The sequence below is a fragment of the Dermacentor silvarum genome, chromosome 11 (genome assembly GCF_013339745.2).
Source record: "Dermacentor silvarum isolate Dsil-2018 chromosome 11, BIME_Dsil_1.4, whole genome shotgun sequence".
Lineage (NCBI taxonomy): Eukaryota > Metazoa > Arthropoda > Arachnida > Ixodida > Ixodidae > Dermacentor > Dermacentor silvarum.
Window position 1 is genome coordinate 98,218,195 of NC_051164.1, and position 22,139 is coordinate 98,240,333.

Genomic DNA, 22,139 nt, shown 5'->3' on the forward strand with positions numbered 1-22,139 from the left:
TTTATCTCTGAAAGTGAACGACCGAGAAAAGTGCCCTTGGTGGGTGAGCTTGCAATGCCGACAAACGGCATCATGCTTGCATTTCTGCCATGCAGGCGCAATCTAGGATTTTTTAAAATTTATATCAGTGTGTAAATTTATAACAAGTATTAGATTTAACTAAGTAGTTTCAGTGGCAGCTGCGACTTCATTATAATGAGGTTTGATTGTATGTAACTGATGTAGAGTTTCAAACATGACAAGAGGTGCTCTCTCAGGTCCACCATACTGGAGAAAAATATGCTTGCGCTATAATCACATAAATATTGCAATTAACCCGTCTCCATGTGTTTTCTGCTGCTCACCCATCATGCAGCGAGGCTGAACCATAGGCGTGATGGCATCCCAGCGGTTGGCCACAGGGTCGAACACTTCGGCACTGTCGAGGATCAGGCAGTCGCTCTCGCCACCCGCGACATAGACGAGCTGGTTGAGTGCCGCAGCCCCTGGTCCCGACCGCGGGTGGGCCATGGGTGCGAGTGAGCCCGCCCACTGTCCCCGTGCAGGGTCAAAGCGCTCGACGCTGGCCAGGCTGTAGCCTTCACCAAAGCGCATGCCCGCATGCCGATGACAGCCGCCCAGGATGTAGACACTCTTGCGAGCACACATGCGTGGCTGCTGCTGCACGTCCACCACTTGTACCTAAAAGGTTACATGTCGCACCGAGATTCATTCATTCATTCATTTGTATTTTCTCAACAACAATGAAAAAAAATTGAAACACTGGTCGGACCAAGAGCCATACTAGTTAATGCGCTGATCAAAACGTGGCACAGCCAGCCTGTATAGCTATGAGAACAAACAAAACGTTATAACAAAGCTGTCAAAAAGTGACATTGATCAGAACAATCTCCTCATTTTCCTATGATTCACAATGAAGCGAAAGTAAAATAATTTGCAAATTACAAAACCTTCAGGCATCAGGAACAGGTCACTATTACTACATGGTAATATTAAAGAAGGTGTGTACACAAAAGAACTAAATCAAGTTAACGGGAGCATGTGAATGCATTCTGCGCCGACAAATGATCTTACTTCTGGCAGTGATATTGGAAACGTTTCAGACGAAGTGACTCAGTTGGTCATGTGTTCGATTCGTGACAACCGCCGCTGCATTTCGATGGGAGAAGAAATTAAAAAACGCTCATGTACGATTAAGGTGCACATTGAGATGCCCTGGCTGGTCCAAAATAATCCAAAGCCTCTCCGATATTCTCTCATAACCCACTGCGGCTTTGGGACACTACACCGCATGTTATAATTTAATTTTGATTTAAACTTAAGAAAGTACTGCAAACCATATTCTTGAACATGAGAGCTTCTAAACACCCCCCCCTCATTCTGAACAAATCGCATCTTCAGAAATGCTCCTGCAGTAGTCACTGTTTCAAGATAAATTGGGTGTTCCCTATGAGATTTGTATCTGATGCCCACAGCTGTCTTGCTGCTGTACACTTTATGTCCTTGCCCTTTATGAAAGAAGAATGGCTGATACGACACGTTAGACAGGTGTTTTGTGAAGCCAAGGTGCCTTTTTTCTGACATTGTTTTTTACTATGTAACATAAGCTCTTGCCAGGATTCCTTTTTCCATTAACACACCACCTGACCAGGCATGTGTTCGGTGAGCCACTGATTACGTACGCATGACTGCAGGGAGCCATGGCACCGCGCATGAGCAAGTACCTCACCTGACTGCTCTTTCCATCGATGCAGAGCCTCCGGTCTGGCTTGAGGTCCTGGACCAACTTGAGCAAAGCCTCGTGCAGCTCTTTGTCGGGGCAAGTGTCAGCATACTGCTCCAGTTGCTTGCGCGAGATTACCGGGAACCGGATGGCTTCCAGCACGTCGAAAAACAGCGTGCGCCGCTCTTCCACGTTGTGCAAGATCCACTTCATGGTGGCATCGAAGACCTGTGACCAGAGGACGCTCGCTCCAATAACCTACTACCACAGTCAACCAGGGGCATATTCTCTAACGATCCCATTTCACTGCCCATTCTTTTCGAACTTCATCAAGAGCTCGGGCATTGCCATGCCGCCGTTATCAGATTGGGCTCTCAACATGACACATCATAACAAAAGACTGGAAAATGAAATTTAATGTTACAAACCTGTTACCATGCCCAGCTGGCATGAGCTTGCTTCGCTGTAGCCTTTAAGTGCAACTTGCCCCAACCTTCAATCTCAAACTCATTAAAACAAAAGGCCTCAGGGAAATAAAATTCATTGTGATTTTGCATTGGAAAATTCATTGTGATTTTGCATTTGAAGTAAGCATAGGAAAATTCATTTCCAATGCTTATTTGGCTTCAAGTCATTCAGCACGAGAACATCCCCATAGCAATGCATGACAAATTGACTATAATCCAGGCTAAAATACAGTATAACCTCGTTGATATGAGCCCGTTTCGTACAATTTCCCGGTGCCAACGCTCGCAATCAAAAACACTAAAGATCACCTAATACAGTTATGCATTTTTTTTACCCGTTAATACGTTCCCAGAAAACGAACTTTTTCGACAACAACGTTCCATACATCTTCATATCGTATGATACGTTTTCTGGGCACTAGATCCCGTGCGAGCAAGAAAAGACGCCAGGGATGCATAATCGAGAGCAGTAGGCGCCCACCATGGCAGGTTCCCCACAGTATTTGTCTGCCCGTGTCCCATGAAAATGCCGGCAGGCACTCAGTTTTCTTTTCCAGTATCAGCAAATCTCCTTGCGGGTTGTTGCACATCGCACTCGCAGATATCACCGCCAGCCCTATTACTCTACAACTTAGTAATGTGCACCATTGGGCAACTTCACCTATCTGTTTCACAGCATGCGTGGCTTAGTGCCGCTGGAAGTCCTACTGCATGCTTTTAATAGGCGATCACCCCAACGCACTTGTCATGTTTCACTCTGGCAGCATTGTATTCCGGCATCGCACACCAGCTTAACGTTAAAATACTATGCAATAGGAAAAAACACAATGCATCTCGGACTGCTCGGGCCCTGCCAGCTCCACACGCAGGCTGCAACGATTCTCGCCGAGTGAGCCCATCAAAATTTCCCACCAAAATGCCCTACCCAAGGAAGCTGCTGACCCAGCCTGAATTCGAGGCGCGTAAGCGTAAGCGATAACCTGCGTGTGGGGCTACTTCAGCCCCTGCAGCTCTGCGCACGTCGGTGCTTCGTGCTGCAACGGTTCGCCCAACGCTTCAAATTACATAGATGTCAACTGCAGTTGAGGCTGCCTAATTCTTAAGTGACTTCAGGTTGTACGTTTTCCTGAATAGTACTTCCTTCCTCGCATATTTTTCTAAAATGCAGTCACGAGGTTCTACTGTCCATTCCATGTAGTTGCCAATTGAAGAAAATATCTGGCAGTGTGAATTTCGGTCATGATTATGGTGAAGTCATTGCGCTTATCAATTAGTATGCACAATAAAGCAAACAGTCCCCTACAACTGTGTTTTGTAAAAAGACTTAAGCCATAGCTTAAGTGTTTGAGCACATAAGAAGAACATAAACTGCCATACATGTATTTACTCAACTGAAGCTTATTCATGCATGGCAAAAATACACAAAGCCGAAACACACCTCAGAAGGAAGTAATGCTAATGGATGCCAGTTTGTCTTTATGGAGCTGGACCGGCGTTGATGCTGCAGAGGTTTTACTGTGAAAAGGTATGGTAATATGAGGAAGGTGGTGTAATGGAAACGGAGGGGCGCAAGGGGGGAAAGGTCCTTAAGATGTATGCAGAAAGGTCCTTAAGATGGGTATCTGCAGTGCGCAGCCCCGACTCATTAGTTGAGAAAAATCAGTTCTGCAGAAACCCACAACGCCAAGAAAGTTTCGTGAAAGGGAAATACTGTGAGCCATAAGAGTCGCACCAAGCTACAAAGGAAACACATTTGGGTTTATCAGACTGAAATTCAAATTCTTACAAATTCTTCAAAATTCATTTCATAAATCTTCTTCCACCTTGCGGAGTTATGCAGAAATGATGTGCCACATTCTGTGTCCTGTGCTTCGAGTTGTCAATTATTTCAGCCTTCCTCTGTGATCTGCCACACTCCTGCTTAGCCCAGATTGAAGAGCAACAGCCCCGGAAAGGTGTTAGTCCCGGGTTGGATCCACAGACCAGGACAAATTTTTCCTCAATAAAGCTTCCTTTTTGAGAAGCTACGTAGCTTTATGCTACTGTGTATCTCCCTTTCACGGGTGATTAGAAGCATCAGCGATGACATCATTCATACCACCGCAGATGCACATCTGCGCTCAATTGTGGATGAAGGGACATATTTTAGTGGCGTGTGAAATGAAGCTCTGGGCTGATGCATTGTGTAATACTACTGAGATGGCTAAAACAACTTTACCCATTATTGACAAGTGTTGCCTACTGGCAACATACCAGAAAAATTTTTTCCCAAGTTTTGGAAATGTTTAGAAGTTTCTGGCTAAATGTCTTCGGCCAACACTTAATGACAGGCAGCAAGCATCATTTGTTCGTTTAGAGCAGGAAGACAAGACAAGGACGATGCTTGGCACACGACGTGCTTTTTTTTTTTTAAGCACATGCAGAGAAGAGAGACCGATGCAAGATTTCCAAGTGCAGTGGAGTCACGCATGTGATGTAAAGAAAATGAAATGTGCACCTATGATTCATATATGACCAAGAGCTGTCAGTACAAATTCCAAACGAAGCATCAGGTGGCTTGGGGTGAAGCCCACTTCCAGTTTATTGCCCGGTGTTTCCCTCTATTGCTGAAAGAGTTTTACAAACTTTTTTTTTTTTCATTGGTTATGCTTATTCTCAATGTGTTTTGCACATTAAGATAGAAAATCAACATTTAATTTTGGTATTTATATGTGCCATCATTCACTCACTACTGAGAAGAGTGGCACAAGCAACTGAACATGCTTTTGCCAAGGGATGAGCAGCTCGATAACAATGAGAGGCAGTCAGGACAGTTGAACAACACAAAGCTTGCCATGAATGTTCCTCGGTGCCAAATGTCTGAAGCTATATACTACCAACTAGCGTAAATAACCCTGCTGTGTTACAAGCAATGAGTCAAGGTCAGCTTTGTGCAATCAGCACCTGAAACTCGTTGTCGATGCTGAGCCCCTCGCTCTTCAGAAAGTGGCGCAGTGTCTCCGTGGGCAGCTCGTAAAACTCCTCCTCGTTGATGACCTCGGTGAAGCGCCTCTCAATGAAGCGCTTGGCCTCCAGCTTCAGGTTGGTGCATGCGTGCATTTCAGCGAAGCGAAAGATACCTGCACAGTGTGAGCATTGAGCAAATATTATGTCAACAGAACAGACTTTGTTTGCAACAAAACACTGAAGCACTGCTGCTGTAGCAATGTTAAAGCCACGCTAACAGATCAAGCTCCAGGAAAGCACTTCAGGAGAATTTCAAGAGGGCAGAGAGCTTAGAGGCCAGAGAGCACCCTGCCACTTATAAGACCACAGTTAGGCCGCTGGACTGCCTTTTCTCGGTGAGCAAGCGAGGAGTGATCAGCTCAGTGAGTGACGTTTCTCAAACAAATATTCAGTGTTTGACTCAACATTCGTGTAAGTATTATTATGCAAACACCCCTAATTGTAAGAACAAAGGATACTGAATAAAATACCCATCTGCTCTGAACAGTACAACTTCACTATCTGTTTTAGATAGGAGCAAGCACACTTAAATCCATCTGGCAATTGGCCCCAGTAGACCATTTCTGCGTTTCATGCATATATCTGAATAGAGAAATTGAAGCGTGCCTGCAAAGCTAAAGCTTCCCTGGCATGACATTTACAGCTTGTCAACCTTTTTCTTTCTTTCTTTCTTTCTTTTGTCTTACAGGTGCAAAACTTTTAAACCTTACAAGAAATATTGGCAAGCCTTAGAGCCCACCATATAATTTACTATAATAATGTATGTGCTTCTAGAAACCAGTTTCAGTTTCCAACAAAGGAGGTACTAGATGTGTCATGACATTACAATATATGACATTACAATAAACATCCCCATATCTGGCCTCCATGCTACACAACATCAGCAAGTCTTGTTATGCCATGGCATCACAGTAACGCCGATGACACCAGGTCCCACATTTCGAGACCAAATTTAGTATCAAATTGAAATAATTCCATGAAAGCTTCCCAACCTTCGCATTTACGAAGTGTCATGATTTTATGTGTTACAAGTGTGTGACAGTTTTACAACCTTCAAATGTACACTAGTGAATAAGATGATACAAAATTGTGGTTTTCTGCCCATATACAGTAATACCCTGTTTACTTAAGTTGGAAAAACTGGAAGAAATTTCAAGATAAGCGGAGTTTCGAGGTAAGCGAAATTGCAAAAATTGAAGCCCGCTGGCTGTGCACAGAACACATAAAGCATTTCCAAAATTTCGCCAGTAATATATTCTCGGTCACTTGCACGTGCATCAACAATGGACACATCGACGTCTATGGGCAATAGCGTACTGGCACTGTGGCAATACAACATACATGCTTTGCAATGAGTCAAGACGATTGATCCTAATGCTACATTTGGAGCCAGTCATTCAAGCATAACCAATTCAAGACATCCAAAAAGCTGATACTGCTACTTCCAGCATCGTAATGACTTCCGGACAATTTCCCTTTGAAAACCGAAACTGAACTGTGAAAACACGCAATTGACACGCCCTTAGCAGATGCCCACGAGTGATGCAGCATTTAGGCCTCACCATCGCACGAGCATGAAGTGAGTGTCCTTATTAAGCCGCAATCTCACTGTGTGAGCTTGCATGCTGGCTTCTCTTGGGTGCAGCACGTGAGCTGATCACGCCTGCTCTGAAGTGCCCATCATCCTGCTCAAAGTCAGGATTAATACTATGATCACATTGATATGCGAGAGGGGAATAAGAATAGACTGAATGCTGGCTCACTGCTGCTGCCTGAGACCACAATGAAGTGGCAGCGAGCAGCCAAGCAGTGATAGAAGGAAGGGGAAAAGAAGGGAGAAATATAAGGAGGATAGCGGCAAGCTGTGGCATCTGGTTCGGCTAGTGGGCTGACGCCAGGTGAAAAGAAAGTGCAAGCGACACTGCCATGCTACACAACTGCTGCCTTTTTTCTAGTACTTTCAGAGTCGAAATATCCAGGGTCCGGCCCAAAAACTGTTTAAGATCAGATGTTAAAAACACATGAGTTGACATCACGGCCAAAAAAAAAAAAAGTTTGACCACGACGATTTCTTGATATGTCGGAGCTCAAGTTAACGAGGGTTTACTGTAATGTCACACAGAATGTTGACTGCCGCGGCCAGAAGGACAAAGATGGATATAATTTTGTTTATTGCTGGTGCCACATATCTCCACATTGCACGTTTTTTATTTCACACTGCTCCATGTTGCCTACATTTATAAGTTTGCATGCAAATATTCATGTGCACATCTGTTTTAAATGCATAAGCATTTCTATGCCTACCCAACGAGAAAACCCGTTCCTCTGTCTGTCATGTAACATGAATCGCTATAAAGATATTAACATATAAAACAAAATAAGTTCGAAAGGAAAAAATGGTGGTGGTGGTGACTTTCGAACTTACGACCCCATGCTCAGAAGCCGAGTGTCTTACCCATTGGGTTAAATACCCAGGTTTGCAGAAAGGTAAATATACTTGAACCATATAAATGTATTGGCATATGAACAAGTAATACCGGCAGTACAAAACAAATGTTAAAGGAGAACAGTTTCTATGAAGGCTTTGTTGAAAGATTTGGTGACGGTGGAATAAAATCCATCTTAAGGACCACGTGTTGAACCGACTTGGAGCATTGTAGACATCAGGAAAATTCCGACTTTGCGAAAATTTAATGCGAAACGCGCCACATCCACGATGCGTTTTGGTGGTCACGGGATGCACCTTCCGCTAGGGCGTTCCTCCACCGATCGAAATGCCACCGATTTATAAGGGGCCATGCACGTCACGTCATGCAACACTGACAGATAAGCAGTCAGTTGATAAGAATGTTACGGAGTGAAGAGGGCTTATACGAGTCTCATCAGGATTGATAATGGTTCAACGCAGATGGATAAGGTGATAAAGAGCGATAAGGGTTCATAATAATCGGAGCAATTCTGATAAGGTTGATAAGGAACGATAAGGGTCGGATCAAGTCCGATAAGGTTGACAAGGAACGATAAGGGTCGGATCAAGTCCGATAAGGTTGACAAGGAACGATAAGGGTCGGATCAAGTCCGATAAGGTTGACAAGGAACGATAAGGGTCGGATCAAGTCCGATAAGGTTGACAAGGAACGATAAGGGTCGGATCAAGTCCGATAAGGTTGACAAGGAACGATAAGGGTCGGATCAAGTCCGATAAGGTTGACAAGGAACGATAAGGGTCGGATCAAGTCCGATAAGGTTGACAAGGAACGATAAGGGTCGGATCAAGTCCGATAAGGTTGACAAGGAACGATAAGGGTCGGATCAAGTCCGATAAGGTTGACAAGGAACGATAAGGGTCGGATCAAGTCCGATAAGGTTGACAAGGAACGATAAGGGTCGGATCAAGTCCGATAAGGTTGACAAGGAACGATAAGGGTCGGATCAAGTCCGATAAGGTTCGACAAGGAACGATAAGGGTCGGATCAAGTCCGATAAGGTTCACAAGGAACGATAAGGGTCGGATCAAGTCCGATAAGGTTCACAAGGAACGATAAGGGTCGGATCAAGTCCGATAAGGTTCACAAGGAACGATAAGGGTCGGATCAAGTCCGATAAGGTTCACAAGGACCGATAAGGGTCGGATCAAGTCCGATAAGGTTCGGAACAAGGACGATAAGGGTCGGATCAAGTCCGATAAGGGTTGACAAGAACAGATAAGGGTTGACAAGAACAGATAAGGGTTGACAAGAACAGATAAGGGTTGACAAGAACAGATAAGGGTTGACAAGAACAGATAAGGGTTGACAAGAACAGATAAGGGTTGACAAGAACAGATAAGGGTTGACAAGAACAGATAAGGGTTGACAAGAACAGATAAGGGTTGACAAGAACAGATAAGGGTTGACAAGGGTCGAATCGAGTCTGATAAGGTTGATAACAACCTATAAGGCCTGATAACTGCTTACACTGGTTGAATCAAGTTTGATAAGATTGATAATGAACTGGGGTGCGTGGAAATAAGCAACTGGCACAATGCTTACTCATACTTAGACAACTCCTGTGGAGTTTCTGCATGAATTTTTCTCTTCTCTTTCATTCATCACACATTAAACTTGCAGTAGCACACCAAGCCTTTCACTCGGCGAACCTCTCCAGTTATTATAATCTTTCCTTCACTAGCATAGGCATATATTTAGACATACGGGCTCGACACATACAGTTTCCTTGTGATACATTCCTGGAAGACTCAAGTTGTGTGTGTGATGTGTAGGCTACCTGGTGTGAATAACATGGCAGTGAGTACTCAAAAGGCTAGCGGCCTGGCATAATGCATTTCCAACTTTCTAAGCAGTGTAGTCCAGAAGACCCAAAAATACAAAACATATCTTTTTGTGCGCTACTGCATGGGTTAATGGTCTGTTCCTTTAATAAAACTGGCTGTGCCAGATTGCAAACAGTGCACAAAAGCTTTCGAAGTGCATCCCACTCACTCACCCACACAGTTGGAAGGGTGCAGCTCCCTCTGCAGGAAGTCACAGCATGCCTGAACCACATCTGCGAGCCTGAACATGTTGGCAGCTGCAAGCAGGTCCTGGCAGTTGTCCCGCGTTATCAGGATCTCACCTGCACGGGTCACAGCCAGTTATTAAGGCAAAGCCTCCAAGCTTCTGAAATGCAGAGAATTGTATGCAATTTAGTGTGTGCAATCAATAAATGAAATTGGATAGTTCACCTGAAGCAGTGGTTTTTGTGTGTGAAAATTCACCTGCCACCACATACCCATGCATACATGGATGATATAAAAAGGCAGGTGTGCAGAACACAAACACAAGTATAACACAAATGCTAGTTACCAACTGAAATGTCGCACAGTGACGAAAAAGCAAGAGACAAAACTTACCTACACATGCTCAAGGGAAAGAAAGCCAACCTGAGCGTGCGCGATAGATTTTGTGTCCTCCTGTGTCTTCCCCTAATACTATGTTTTTTTTGTGTTTTTTTGCCACACAGAAGTGTCGCACAACAGAAGGATGTCTCGGTATATTCTGGTTTGAGAAAGCACCAACAAGTGTCCCCACAAGCGCTGCTGTGTGCATTATTGTCCTGGCATATCTAAAGCCTATATCTACCAGCTAAAGCTCCGCTGTTACCATTAGAGAGGCTTCAGAGGTTTTCATCGGGAAGCTGGATATGAGCTATACGCCAACCACGAAGATCATAGCAAAATATGAAACATTTTGTTACAGCCTCATGTCTGCAAACTGTTCAGATGGTGCACGATAATTCCAACACAAATCAAGAGTACAATTCAAGCAAATCTTAACGTCAGGCAGTTCACTATGTTTTCAATGCATTTTGAAGCCAATTAACTTAGGCAAGGCTTTTCGCTCGATTAATACAGTTGTTTGGCTTCTCAGAGCACAGCAGCAAGTTTTGACTATAGCTGAAACAAGTTCGGAGTTGTTTCAAGTGGTCTTTTACTTCACTCATATTCTGCGGTCGACACAAATGTTTGTGCATTTCTGGTCAGACACAAGGCTACTGATGTCAAATTTAATAAGATACTCAAAGGCAACGTTGTCAGCAACCGTGTTTCTTATTTCCAATTTGGTCCCAATCTATGTGGAGAATGTGCCTTGGTGCAGACTGACTATTGCAAATGCCTCATCAGTATCCACACTCACCCATGCAATAGACTGTGTGTGCCAAAGGCACGAATGAAAATCAATACCTGAGGATCCCCACAAACTCTCAAGAATCCACGGGAGTGGGTGAACCACACCTGAAGGTGAATGCAGAGAAATTCTTAATATTTAAGGATTTATGTTTTTTCTGGCATTCTTGTAGCATCTAAGATACTGTTTAAATGCAAGTATCAAAAATACTTTACTGCAGCACGCAACCAATAAAAAATTGCCGCAGAACTCATCTCACTGATGACTGTAGACAGTAATGTGTTGGCATCCAATCAATATAGCGGCACAATGTATTGCCACCGTCGAAACGAGTTATGTGTGAGGCGGTGCACTGCAGTGGGAATCCTCTTTCGCAGCTTCCCTAAGAACACTCTGCACTATATAGCGCCGCCGTCACGAAGATTGCACGTAACCTCAGAAACGGATGGTGCGGCAATGCATGCGAACGCTGACAAACGCATCATGTGGAAACAGGGCTCCTCCCTCGCACTTTTTTTCTGGACACTCTGCGCCATCTAGTCGCTCTGCCGAGAAGTATGTGCATGGCCTCCGAGACTAGAAGCGTAGCGCATCAATACCTGCAAATGCTAAGAATTGTTCCCACGCTTGCTGCACACTTAGTGGCACATACTCAGCGATCCAAGTTGACGAGAGGTTCATTGAAGTGTGGAACATAACCAGTCATTTACAGCGCAGCTCGCTAAAGCCTAAGCGTGAGAGACTTTCACTGAAAATCTGAAAACAATGAAAATCTCTAATGAACTTTCTATAGTTTCATCTGGCTACATATTCACCACTTATTATTGCGATAGCAATTATATGGACACTTCAACCGGATTTCTGCCGTCGCCGTCGCCGTGAGGTTCCCTATAGATAAAACCAGTTACGCGCGCCGTATGCCCGAGCGGAAGCGTGCGGGGACGCGCGCTATCACGGAGAGCAAACGCACTCAATCACCCACGCGCAAGCAAGGAAGCGGGAAGCCAGCGCCGGAGGGAGCGTGGGGGGGGGGGGGCGCACTTCTACTCTGCCAACAACCGCGCTCGCTCGCCCGCACCGTCTCTTATCTCCACACGGCTCTGACCTTTATGCGCCATGCATTCGCCGCTCAGTTTCCGTTGAAGCGATAGACCGCACGTACCTTCGCCCGTTGCTGCGGCGTATGCGCTTGCTGCCAGCGTTTTGACAGTCGTTGTCTGCAGTCATTCAGTGTGATCTATTCATGTTTGTGCGCGCTCACACCACGCTTGTTCATTCAGTTAGTAATAGTCGGGCCACATTTTCCAACGCACGCTACACATGCAATGCTGCCCGGATCGGCAGTGCAGCACTACAGGTGTGTCCCTTCGCACACGCTGCCCACGGGAAGCGCTTCTCATCAACACCACGGTTTCACACGCGCCTTCTCGTGGTCATCGAGTCTCTCTTCATGTCGGTCTACTTACGCCGCAGCACACCTGCTTACTTAATCAGCTCATGTTTACTACAATTCATATTGCTACCAAAGCCGCTCACCTTACTTCGTATGACATTGCTGTGTTGCTGTCGCATTCATTGCTTCGCCCTTAGGGCAAAACTGTGATTTTCTTTTTTAACTATTGCGCGGCATACCAAGCAATGCACCTTCTCACTTATAATTGTGCAGCAACAATGATTTCTTGACAGCATGGCCCACTGATAAGCATTCAACGACAATGGAACACCGATGTGCATTTGTTAGCTTCGCAATATTAGTAGGCATTCATTAATAAGCATGTTGGAATCACAACGCTGCTATGCACTCATTAGCATTACAATGTCGACATGCATTCACTGATGAGAATTTGTTGACCCAAAAATGCTGAGAAGCATTCATTGACACTAAAATACTGATAAGTATTTGGCGATATTGTTATTATTGATTTTAAAACATATGTACACTTGACAGGAAAGGGAGGAGCAGGCTGGCAACTGTCACTGGAAGGGGCACAATACCTGCCTACTCTTCGGGAAGGAGGAGACAGGAACACAGAAATGGAAGATAGAAAGAAGGGGAGGAGAGAGGAAAGAAAGAGCAAGATGACAAATGTCAAAGAATAAATCAGAACACACACAGTGCACAATCCTGATAAGCATACATTGGCACTAAAGCACTGGTAAGCACTCACTAACATCACAACGCTCACAAACATTTGCTGACATCAGATAACTGATAAGCGTTCACTGACATTCCGACCTCAATAAATATTCACATCCTGATAAGCATTCAGTGACACCGAAACAATGCCACTGCTTGACCTTGTCAACACACTCTCAGTACTTGACGTAGCTATCCACTTCTGCATGTACTTATCTGCTTGTGCTTGTATGTATTATCAGTGCACGCTGAAACCGGTGTACTTGGAAAGTGAGTTAACTGAAGTATAGGCAGAAACTCTCCAGTGGGGAATTGTCATATAGTCATATAGTGTGTAGCATTTCTAGGAATCAATACTTAGAAGCTTATACTCTACCCTCGAAACCAAGACTGCCGTATTTTAAGAGGTAAGCAATGCCAAAGAATACCACGCACACTATGATGATTTCGCCAGTAAACTCATTTTTATCACCAATCTTGTGTTTGGGAAATGAACAAAATGTTGCTGTAGTGCTTTTTCTCGCATAATTTGCCCATTGACACGCTCGCCTGCATTCCAATGTGTTGTCTTCAGAAGCTTCTCTATGCTGCTGTACCCACAACATGTTGTTGAAGCCTCTCGAGTGTTTGTTTGCGTTTTCCATGCGTATCTTGCCTGCATAAGCTCTCACCAGCATTCTAAGTGCACCACCGGGCTGCGTTTCTTATATGTATCCTCACTGCATTCTGACGTCTCCGTTCCTCGTCGCTGAGCAGTTTCTTGGTGCTCTGTAAACCAAGCAATGATGTAAACAAAATTTGATGTAAACCAAGCAATGAATTCACCGAGAAACTGTTGTTTTCTGGCCTATGATAAGACGCAGGTCCCCCGATATTGAGTGCACCGGTCGCGTGTCAAAAAAATTTTAACAACAGTTTGGGTCATACAGTTGCCTACAATAATTGCTAGAGCGAACTCTAGTAATTATTCTACTCTAGAACTCGGCCATCATGGGAATGATGGTTACTCTATGAATTTGTCTGACCTTCCTGCTTGTGGCTTCGTTTATTATGATTTGTCTGCATTTATTGTCCTAAATTTTAAAGCAATCTATACTTGTATAAATGCAGAAGACCCTATGAACACGCATAATCGCTACTAATTGCCGTAGTTCAGCCTGTTGAGCTGGCCACATCGAAATGCACCAAGCGTCTCGACGCGCCTGCTTACCCGCAACAAATTCATGAGGGTGCTCTATGCCTATTGTCGATGCATGCATCCGTGGCACAATGGTTTCAATATTAGGCTCCTGTAATAGATGTCCCATGTCCCATGTCCGAATCCTGTCGTCAGACAATTGTAATGGTGTTTATTTAATCATTTACAACAGAGTATTTATGATGAGTAGTAAATGATGAGCTTACAAAGTCACGAAGCTGCTTGAAGCCAGAAGGAGGAACTTTAAAGAAATCCATGTACTAACCATTGTTCCCAAGCTGACTGAACCACCCTGCTTGCAGCCCTCATAGACACTAGTGCCCAAGTTCCCTCTAGTAATTACTGTATGTGTAATGAAGAAGAGCGCATGGACAAGGCCAGCCAGATCGTCTATTTGATGCCTGCAGTGCAACCACTGAGCCAGCCGGATCGCCAGTGCTTGGCACGAGTGTGAGCCGCTCGGGCAAACAGCTGTTCCTGCTCAGTGTCACCTGACTTATCGGTTACGCTTGACGCTACCAGCTGAACTGTTTAGTTACACCCCTTTACATATGAAACTCTATGGTTAGTTAGGGCTTTGGGCGGATGTGCGTCGGCACCTGGCAGCTTTCTGACAGCATATCGCGTCGGAGTGTCGTGCGCCCACAAGTAGGTGGCAGTAAGCATAAAGGAGTGCTTACTGCACCTATATACCAATTGGTATTCACCTATTCAAGCCTAGATGGCGCTAGGGGTGTTCTGGGACATGAAACCGGAAGGACGAATGGAACGGAGCAGGCAATTACCCCGCACACCTAGCCAAAGAATGCTATGCATTATATATACAGCTCCGCACTGTGCATACCTGAAATCTGTGGGGATGCGCGACTCTCACGCGTCCCCTGATGTTGCTTTCCCTGCGTAGCTCGTGTCTCCTGTAATCCGGCTTCTCCGCGTGGCTAAGCATCGGCGGCGGTTGTAGTGGATACACAGTACTCATTGAATGAACAGTAAAAATCTGAGCATTTGACCGCTGATACACTCTTCGGTGCTGTGAAAGGAATGGGTTTGGGGGGATTGTAAAAAATTCACCGACGATTACGATACTCCCTAATGCGAAATTTGAGCGCAGCTCTATATGTGTCTTCGTTTCGCGATATATTGGCGAGCGCGGACAATCTGTCTGCTGCGGCACGTCACCAATGGAGTGAAGTGTGGCACAACTGCCTCGCTAATCTGGAAATCACGAGAGCCAAAGCGTGGGTGACACGTGGGCATGATTCACAGCAGCTGCCGCCGACAGACCTCCCAGACGACGCGCGCTACTCTGGTGCCATCTCACAGCAATCGTTGCCGCACTATGCTTTTCTTCTCACGCTTTCGCCATACCCTCCTCCGCTTTCCTCCACACGTCTATCATCCCCCACGGCGCTCTGTATTAGCTCTTTCATCTTTCGCTGCGCTCGTTGGCTCGGTTAAAAGTAACGACGCCAATGGCAATGCTCGCCGCAGGAACAGGCACCTATGAGCTGCGCTCTGAAAGAACTTGTTTGTGGTTTTCTGAACTGCGGTTCTCGGTTACACCGACACTCGCCGCAGGAATGGGCACCTAAGAGCTGCGCTCTAAAAACCTGCCATCAGAAAAGTAACACCATTTGCCCTAAAGTGGTCGTGAGCGAAAGGTTTCTCATCACACTAACCCAAAGCATAGAATGTTGACAAACTCTGCATCCACCCACTGTCACGTTTGATACACTGAGCACTCTAAATGTACTCGAACTCAACCTAATCACTCATAGGATGCCACCAGTGGCATTCCACGCAATTAGGTCACAAGAAGTACTTATTAGCCTCTCAAAATGAAAACTGCCCTGCAGTAAATGAACTTGCATTTCATCCAAACTCTTTGGTGTAAACCTAAGAAACTTACTTAGTCACGAGACTGCATGGCTGCTAGTAAAGATGCAGGAATACATGCCATCCAAGAACATCTGGTTATCATCCTCATCCCCAGAATTTCGGTTCCATTTAAGTTCTGTAAGGTAAACTTACAAGTTCTAATTAACAATTTCATATAACTGCATACATTTGTTTCTTGCTTCCGCCCCACTATTTGGTGAAAATTTTGAGTTGACCTAGTGCACATTTCTCTTGACTACACTTCTGTTTGAATCATTCCCAAATCTGATCTATGATCCAAGGTAACATTGTGACTTGATACATAAGGAGGCACATACATGAAGGATGTTCTCCAGCTCCCTTCTATCAAACTGCAAGTAATATTGGGTGCACTCAAAATGCTTTCCATTCAGCAGCCATCTACATATGAGTGGTTCAAAGTTGGCTGCATTGTAAGCACGTGAGAAAGTCTTCATTGCAAGATTATTAGATATGCATATAAATTATACAGTGCACTTTAAATAACTTCTTTCAGCAAGTTCTTGCAGGAAAATCCAAGTTATTTGGGCAGTGCATTGTCCAGAGGAGTGTTGTAGCTAGGTTACACAATTTTTTTTAAATGTCTGTTGACCTGTTTCAAAGACATGCGCGTTTACTTCGCACTTTCATTGAACACTATTAGTGTTGTCGTGTTCCTGCTTACACACATGAGGTGCTTGCAGAATCATATAACTCTTGAGTCACTATTGTTATAGCCAGTGCCAGAAGGTCCAAGCCTGTCTTATCAACTTCAACATTAACATTACCTTCAAGAATTATGAACATAACCAACCGATCTGCAGTGCTCATTAATGCAATACAAGGGCTAACTGCGTGGACAGCACGCCCGCCCATTTCTTCCCGCGTGCTCACGTCATCGTGTGGACGCGTCGAGAGCCAATGTAGACACGCAAGAGGCGCACTGTTTCCTCTTCCGGATTTCCCTCGCTCTCACCCTCCCCCCCCTCTACTTGCAGGAGAAGGAAAGGTATCTGACGTGCAAGGAGGACATTCCTCTCACAAAGGTAAAAAGGTATAAAAGAGCATCACCAGCGGAGACTCTCTCTCTCTCTGGCGCTCCGACCTTGAACTGGACCAATGACCTAAGGGATACCTGCCGCAACCTGTGAGTGGCCTCGTTGTCTATCACACAGAATGAGGCAAGCCTATTTATCACCTATTACACTGCGAACTTTCTCTCTACAAATGTTCAGCAATGAACATTGTTAGAGCTGCAGTAAGCATTGTTCGAGCTGACACCGCTGGTTGTCTTATTCATCCGAACCCAATGTAGCTCCGATTACATGTGCTATGGGTTGGGGAGTACTGTAGAATGACTGTGTGTGGCTAGATCCGAAGCTTGCCTTCAGCCCTAGCAGAGCATGCCCACACTACAACTGTAAGCTGCATTATTTTGCTCAACAACCGCCCAGACCATGTATATCATTCTCTCTGTTGCCGAGTTGTTCGCTTATTTTTGCTGGGTGCAAGCTCACTGAACTACAGTACCGATTTTCAAGGTCTGTCATTCTAGCATGTTCACCTATGTGCCATCAAGGGCATGCAGGTGGAGCAGGTGGCAAGACCATGCCACGCCAACCAACCTTTTGCGATTTGCTTAAAAATCAGTTGTAATTTTGAAAGAATTGACTTTGAATTTTATGAACTGACTGTACAAAACATAAGCATAAATGACATGTAGTATGATCTCTTACCGGTGTATATGAACCCAAGCAGCTGATCTGTAATGGTCGCTGACACACCCCTTATCTCAACCATGCGGCGATCTGCCTCCGCCAGGCCAGAGTGGAACATAGCTGCAAAGTATGGGCAGCTGGCCGCAAGGACCACTCGGTGCAGCGCAAAGTCCTCGCCGCCCACACGCAGAGTTACATCGCACAACATGCCACTCTCACGCAGTTCACTCAGACTGCCAAGCACCCGCGAGCCGTACTCTCGGCTGCGGAAGAGTCTCTGCTGGCCACCAGTTCCTGTGTTCCTACCACTGCCTCCACTCCCGCCGCTGTCGCGGTGGTGGCGGCTCCCACGGCCCTTGGGCCGCCACGAGAGATTCGTTGACGACGGTGGCGGCATCACCAACCTGGAAAGATCATTATCAACATCGTCATGCCTATTTTAATGTTCACTGCAGGGCAAAGGCCTCTCCCCATAATCTCCGATTAGCCCTGTCTTTTGCCTGCCGTCACCATCTTATGCCTGCAAATTTCCCAATTTCATCACACCACCTAGTTCCCTGCTGTCCCCCCCAGCAGCGCTTCCCTTCTCTTGACACCCACTCTGCAACTCTAATAGGCCCCAAAGTATGTGCCCTAGGCATATGGCCTGCCCAATTCCATTTCTACCTCTTAATGTCGACTAAAATATAAGCTACCCCAGTTTGCTCTCTAATACACACCATTTTCTTCCTGTACCTTAACTCAATCCTGGGTAATGCAATACTGGTTCACCTGGGCAAATGCAAATTTCTTTATAGTGAAGCATGCCAAACCCAATATAAACAAGATGGGTCATTTTGTAGTAATGGTTTTCATTGTAATGGCATTTGACTGTAGCAAAGAGGCTTCGGCAAGCTAGTATGAAGTATACATATCTAGCATTATGTGCTGTGATGTACATCATGGACAACTGAAATACAAACAAGTTAGGACTAACTCGAGTGCTTTATTTCGTGTCTGATTTTGCCTGTGCATGTAATATCAGTACGACCAGATGTGAGATCGTCTGTGCTCACAACTTATGCAAGTGATAAGAGGGTCAATATGGAGAAGTATCCACGGCGCCAGTCCATTTTAGGTTGTATGCAATGACTGTAAAAAAAAAAAAAATATTGTTTCTTCATGGATATCATGCTTTTAAAATTTTGTGTGCTTAGGAGTACATAAGGTTATGATGTGCTATGATGTATATACAGTGAGCTGCATTTATGAAGGTTGAGAAGCACCTTGCAGGACCGAGCACCATCGTGGTGTTATGACAAAAAATTAGCAATAAGGTTGGGTATGATGATGTTGCTCAGCAAAAATAACCTAAGTGGTTGCACACATTTCTTTCGGCTGCACTCGTATGTGACAGCTGCAACAATCCCAAGACTGCAGAGAGCGAATGCATCATGATGGCTTGGCACGTTCACCAGATGAGCACTAAAACCAAAACTGGTTCACAGCATGACAAAAAAAAAACAAAAACAAAAAAAAAAAACAATCTCATTATGAGGCATGCTGCAGATGGGAAATGTAAATGCCGCCCAATGCATGGCAAACGAGTGATTTTACAATTTACAATCCACCCTCATCGCAATGCGGCTGCAGTGCCCAGTAATCAATCCTGCAATTCTGAGCTCAGCAGCACTGGTTTGCCGAAACACGTATTATAGTAAAAGTAACAACAAGATCGCAACTTAGGTCATCCACATCAGTCAGCATTAGCATCTTTGCCTGCCAGGTTCATCCGTCAAAAAAAAAAAAAAAAATAAGAGCCATGTGTCTGTCACCACTGTAGAAACAAGCTGCTCTAAAGATGACTGGCTTCACGGTTTCTGGCCAAAATGGGCACGCAATCATGCCAAGTGTCCTGCTGAACATTGCAGATCGAAGTATGCGATAAAGGTGAGAGAAATATGAGCAAGAACAATGAAGTAGTGCAAAATATTCTTTAAGGTTGTTAGAGTAATTATTATTATATGTAGGCCACTGTATTTGCATGACGTGCTACAATGTACAGGTGCATTCCAAAGTAACAGTCACACACCCCCCGTGCAAACACAGCAATTGAGCCTCACTTGACGAAACAGTTAGTGCGAATTTTTTCTGCCAAGAGAGTCATATGCCTGAAGAATGCCCTCATCTAGAAACAAGTGGAGTAGGAGTCTGCTATTTTTGCACATTAGGTTGCATATATGCATTTCGTTTTTTTTTTTTAAGTTTATTCAGTGGATTGATTATACAGCATGTTAACCCCTCAACATTTTAATCCTTAGCCAGAGGCAAGATGTGGATCTCTGATGTATGTATGTACTCCGCTAACCTCCTGGTTGGCTCAGTTGGAAGTGCAACTGCTTCAGAAAGGCAACCAATTTTGGCTGCAGTAAAACCTTAATTTGGGCAAGTTTATTCACACATACATAAAATTCAGCTCGGCTAGGCTGAAGACAAGAAAACACAAAAAGTTAGGCTGCATGCAGCTGTAAGTCAGCACAACTGTCATGCGTTTTTGAATACTCATATGCATCCCAGTCGCACTGCATTCAAAGAGTTAAGGTAACACCGAGTTCAATACCTGAACCAGGAAATTTTTTTCATCAAATGCAGCTCTTCTTTCTGGGGAACCTCGCTGATTTTCCTTGTAGCTTCACGCAACATTCAGGAGGTTGACGACGTCCCCTTTCAAAACTGTCTCTATGTTTTGCGATTCCGCAAGCTCATTTGTTTTAGTTGCACTTACATGCCCTTTCTAGGGCTGTCATAAATGTATGCTCCTTTGCAAACTTATTATGCAATAGTAATTAAAGTACAGCCCACTCCATAGCAAGACTTTCATGCCACAACTTCACAAGTGTGACACATTTGAGATTGTTTAGTTTTTTTCTTTTTACCTGTCACAACTTGGGTGCGCACTGCGGAGTTAAGTACCGTACGTGTTTTTGTTTGACAAAAAGCTCCTTATAACAATGCATTGAAGGGATAGGTATGATTAACGCGTCGCTTACAGCATCCCATTCAACTTAATACTACTACTTTTTTTTTTTTTTTTTTGCCAGCTTGACCTGCGCGGCCAACGTTCTTCTGCTTCACGTCGCGAATCTTGCCAGTATACACCGTGAAAAACTTAAAAACAAGTCTACGCGTGCCACATTTTGCCCGTAACAGACACGCCGCAGGAAAACATCTACCACCTCGGTGTTTGCAGCATATAATCAGCTTGGAGCCATAAACCGCGTTCAGGCGCGCTCGGCCGTTGACCGGGTACTCAGTCGTGTTACCGGTTTTGTAGCACGATTTGAGCGACACGTCGGAACTAGGAAACTAAGCGTCACAAAACTGCAACATACACGAGAGCTCGCCAGCTCCCGTTGTTTCAGACCGCGCGAGACAGCGCCTAGTAACAGCGCCGATCTTAAAAGGAGCTCAACAACGAGCACTACAAAAGAGCGCCCGTTAACCTCGCCTACGACACCTGAGCGCTGCACGGGAAAGGCCACGGCAAATACAGCTCGGGCAGCTGACGAGGGGTCACGCAACGCATTCGCAAAATCAGTTTTAACGAGGCAAGGACAAAAACAGTCCCGAACAACAGAAAAATAAAACAAGTTCGGATGACGCGACTCAATGGCAGAACAGCAAACAATGCTGCTGCATTGCAAGCAGCGACGGGAAAGGAAGCGCGTCAGTTAACTGCATACCTGCTTCGTCTTTAGTTAGCGCCGGGGATAAATCTAGTTGGGTCTAGGCAGTTGACAACCACACACCAACAATAGTCATACGGAAGGAAGCACAGCTGATACGCACATCACGGAAACACGACACACACAAAAAAAAATGTAAACAATCTGTGCACGGCCGCTAGGCGGGGACAGGACCTCAATGCAGGCGTGAAAAACGGGTCAACCTTGTCGACAAAGCTGCGAGGTTACCTTCAGGTCGTCGAAAGTGCGTGCTCTAGATCGGTGATCTCATGCGACGGTGCGCGTCTCCGATGAACGCGCATCACAAAACTCGCTCACAGACCTTCAGTAACACAACAACTCTGCTAGAATGGCAACATAATGGCGCTCACTGTGTTCAGCGGCGTTCATTGGCTAACTGGAGAAATTACTAGGTCACGTGAATTAACCACTTCGCTGTCACGTAATCACACAAGAACATCAACCAAAGATATCTTGCAGTTACAAAATTTATATTAGTTTAGCTTCAAAGCATCCTCTTTTCAAGAATTTCATATAAGCAATCTTTTTTTTTTTTTTTTTTGGCTCGAGGACACATGCGAAACCGAAACCAGAACACCGGGG

At 44.9% G+C, this 22,139-nt stretch overlaps 1 protein-coding gene across 2 annotated transcripts in view; it reads right to left on the bottom strand.

Annotated features, from left to right (window-relative positions):
• Nucleotides 1-21,897, bottom strand: part of LOC119433716 (actin-binding protein IPP) — a 41,552-nt gene extending 19,655 nt beyond the window's left edge. Inside the window, exons 1-6 of one of the 2 annotated variants that reach the window (XM_049659106.1) lie at nucleotides 21,765-21,897; nucleotides 17,830-18,215; nucleotides 9,682-9,810; nucleotides 5,134-5,309; nucleotides 1,730-1,951; nucleotides 345-681 (exon numbers count right to left, since the gene is read on the bottom strand). In XM_049659106.1, coding sequence (XP_049515063.1) covers nucleotides 345-681; nucleotides 1,730-1,951; nucleotides 5,134-5,309; nucleotides 9,682-9,810; nucleotides 17,830-18,208 — 1,243 coding nt within the window. In that variant the 5' untranslated portion in view covers nucleotides 18,209-18,215; nucleotides 21,765-21,897. Of the gene's footprint in view, nucleotides 1-344; nucleotides 682-1,729; nucleotides 1,952-5,133; nucleotides 5,310-9,681; nucleotides 9,811-17,829; nucleotides 18,216-21,533; nucleotides 21,731-21,764 lie in introns of those variants that run through there. The other variant, XM_037700970.2, reaches the window with a different exon arrangement.
• Between the last annotated feature and the right edge of the window lie 242 nt (nucleotides 21,898-22,139).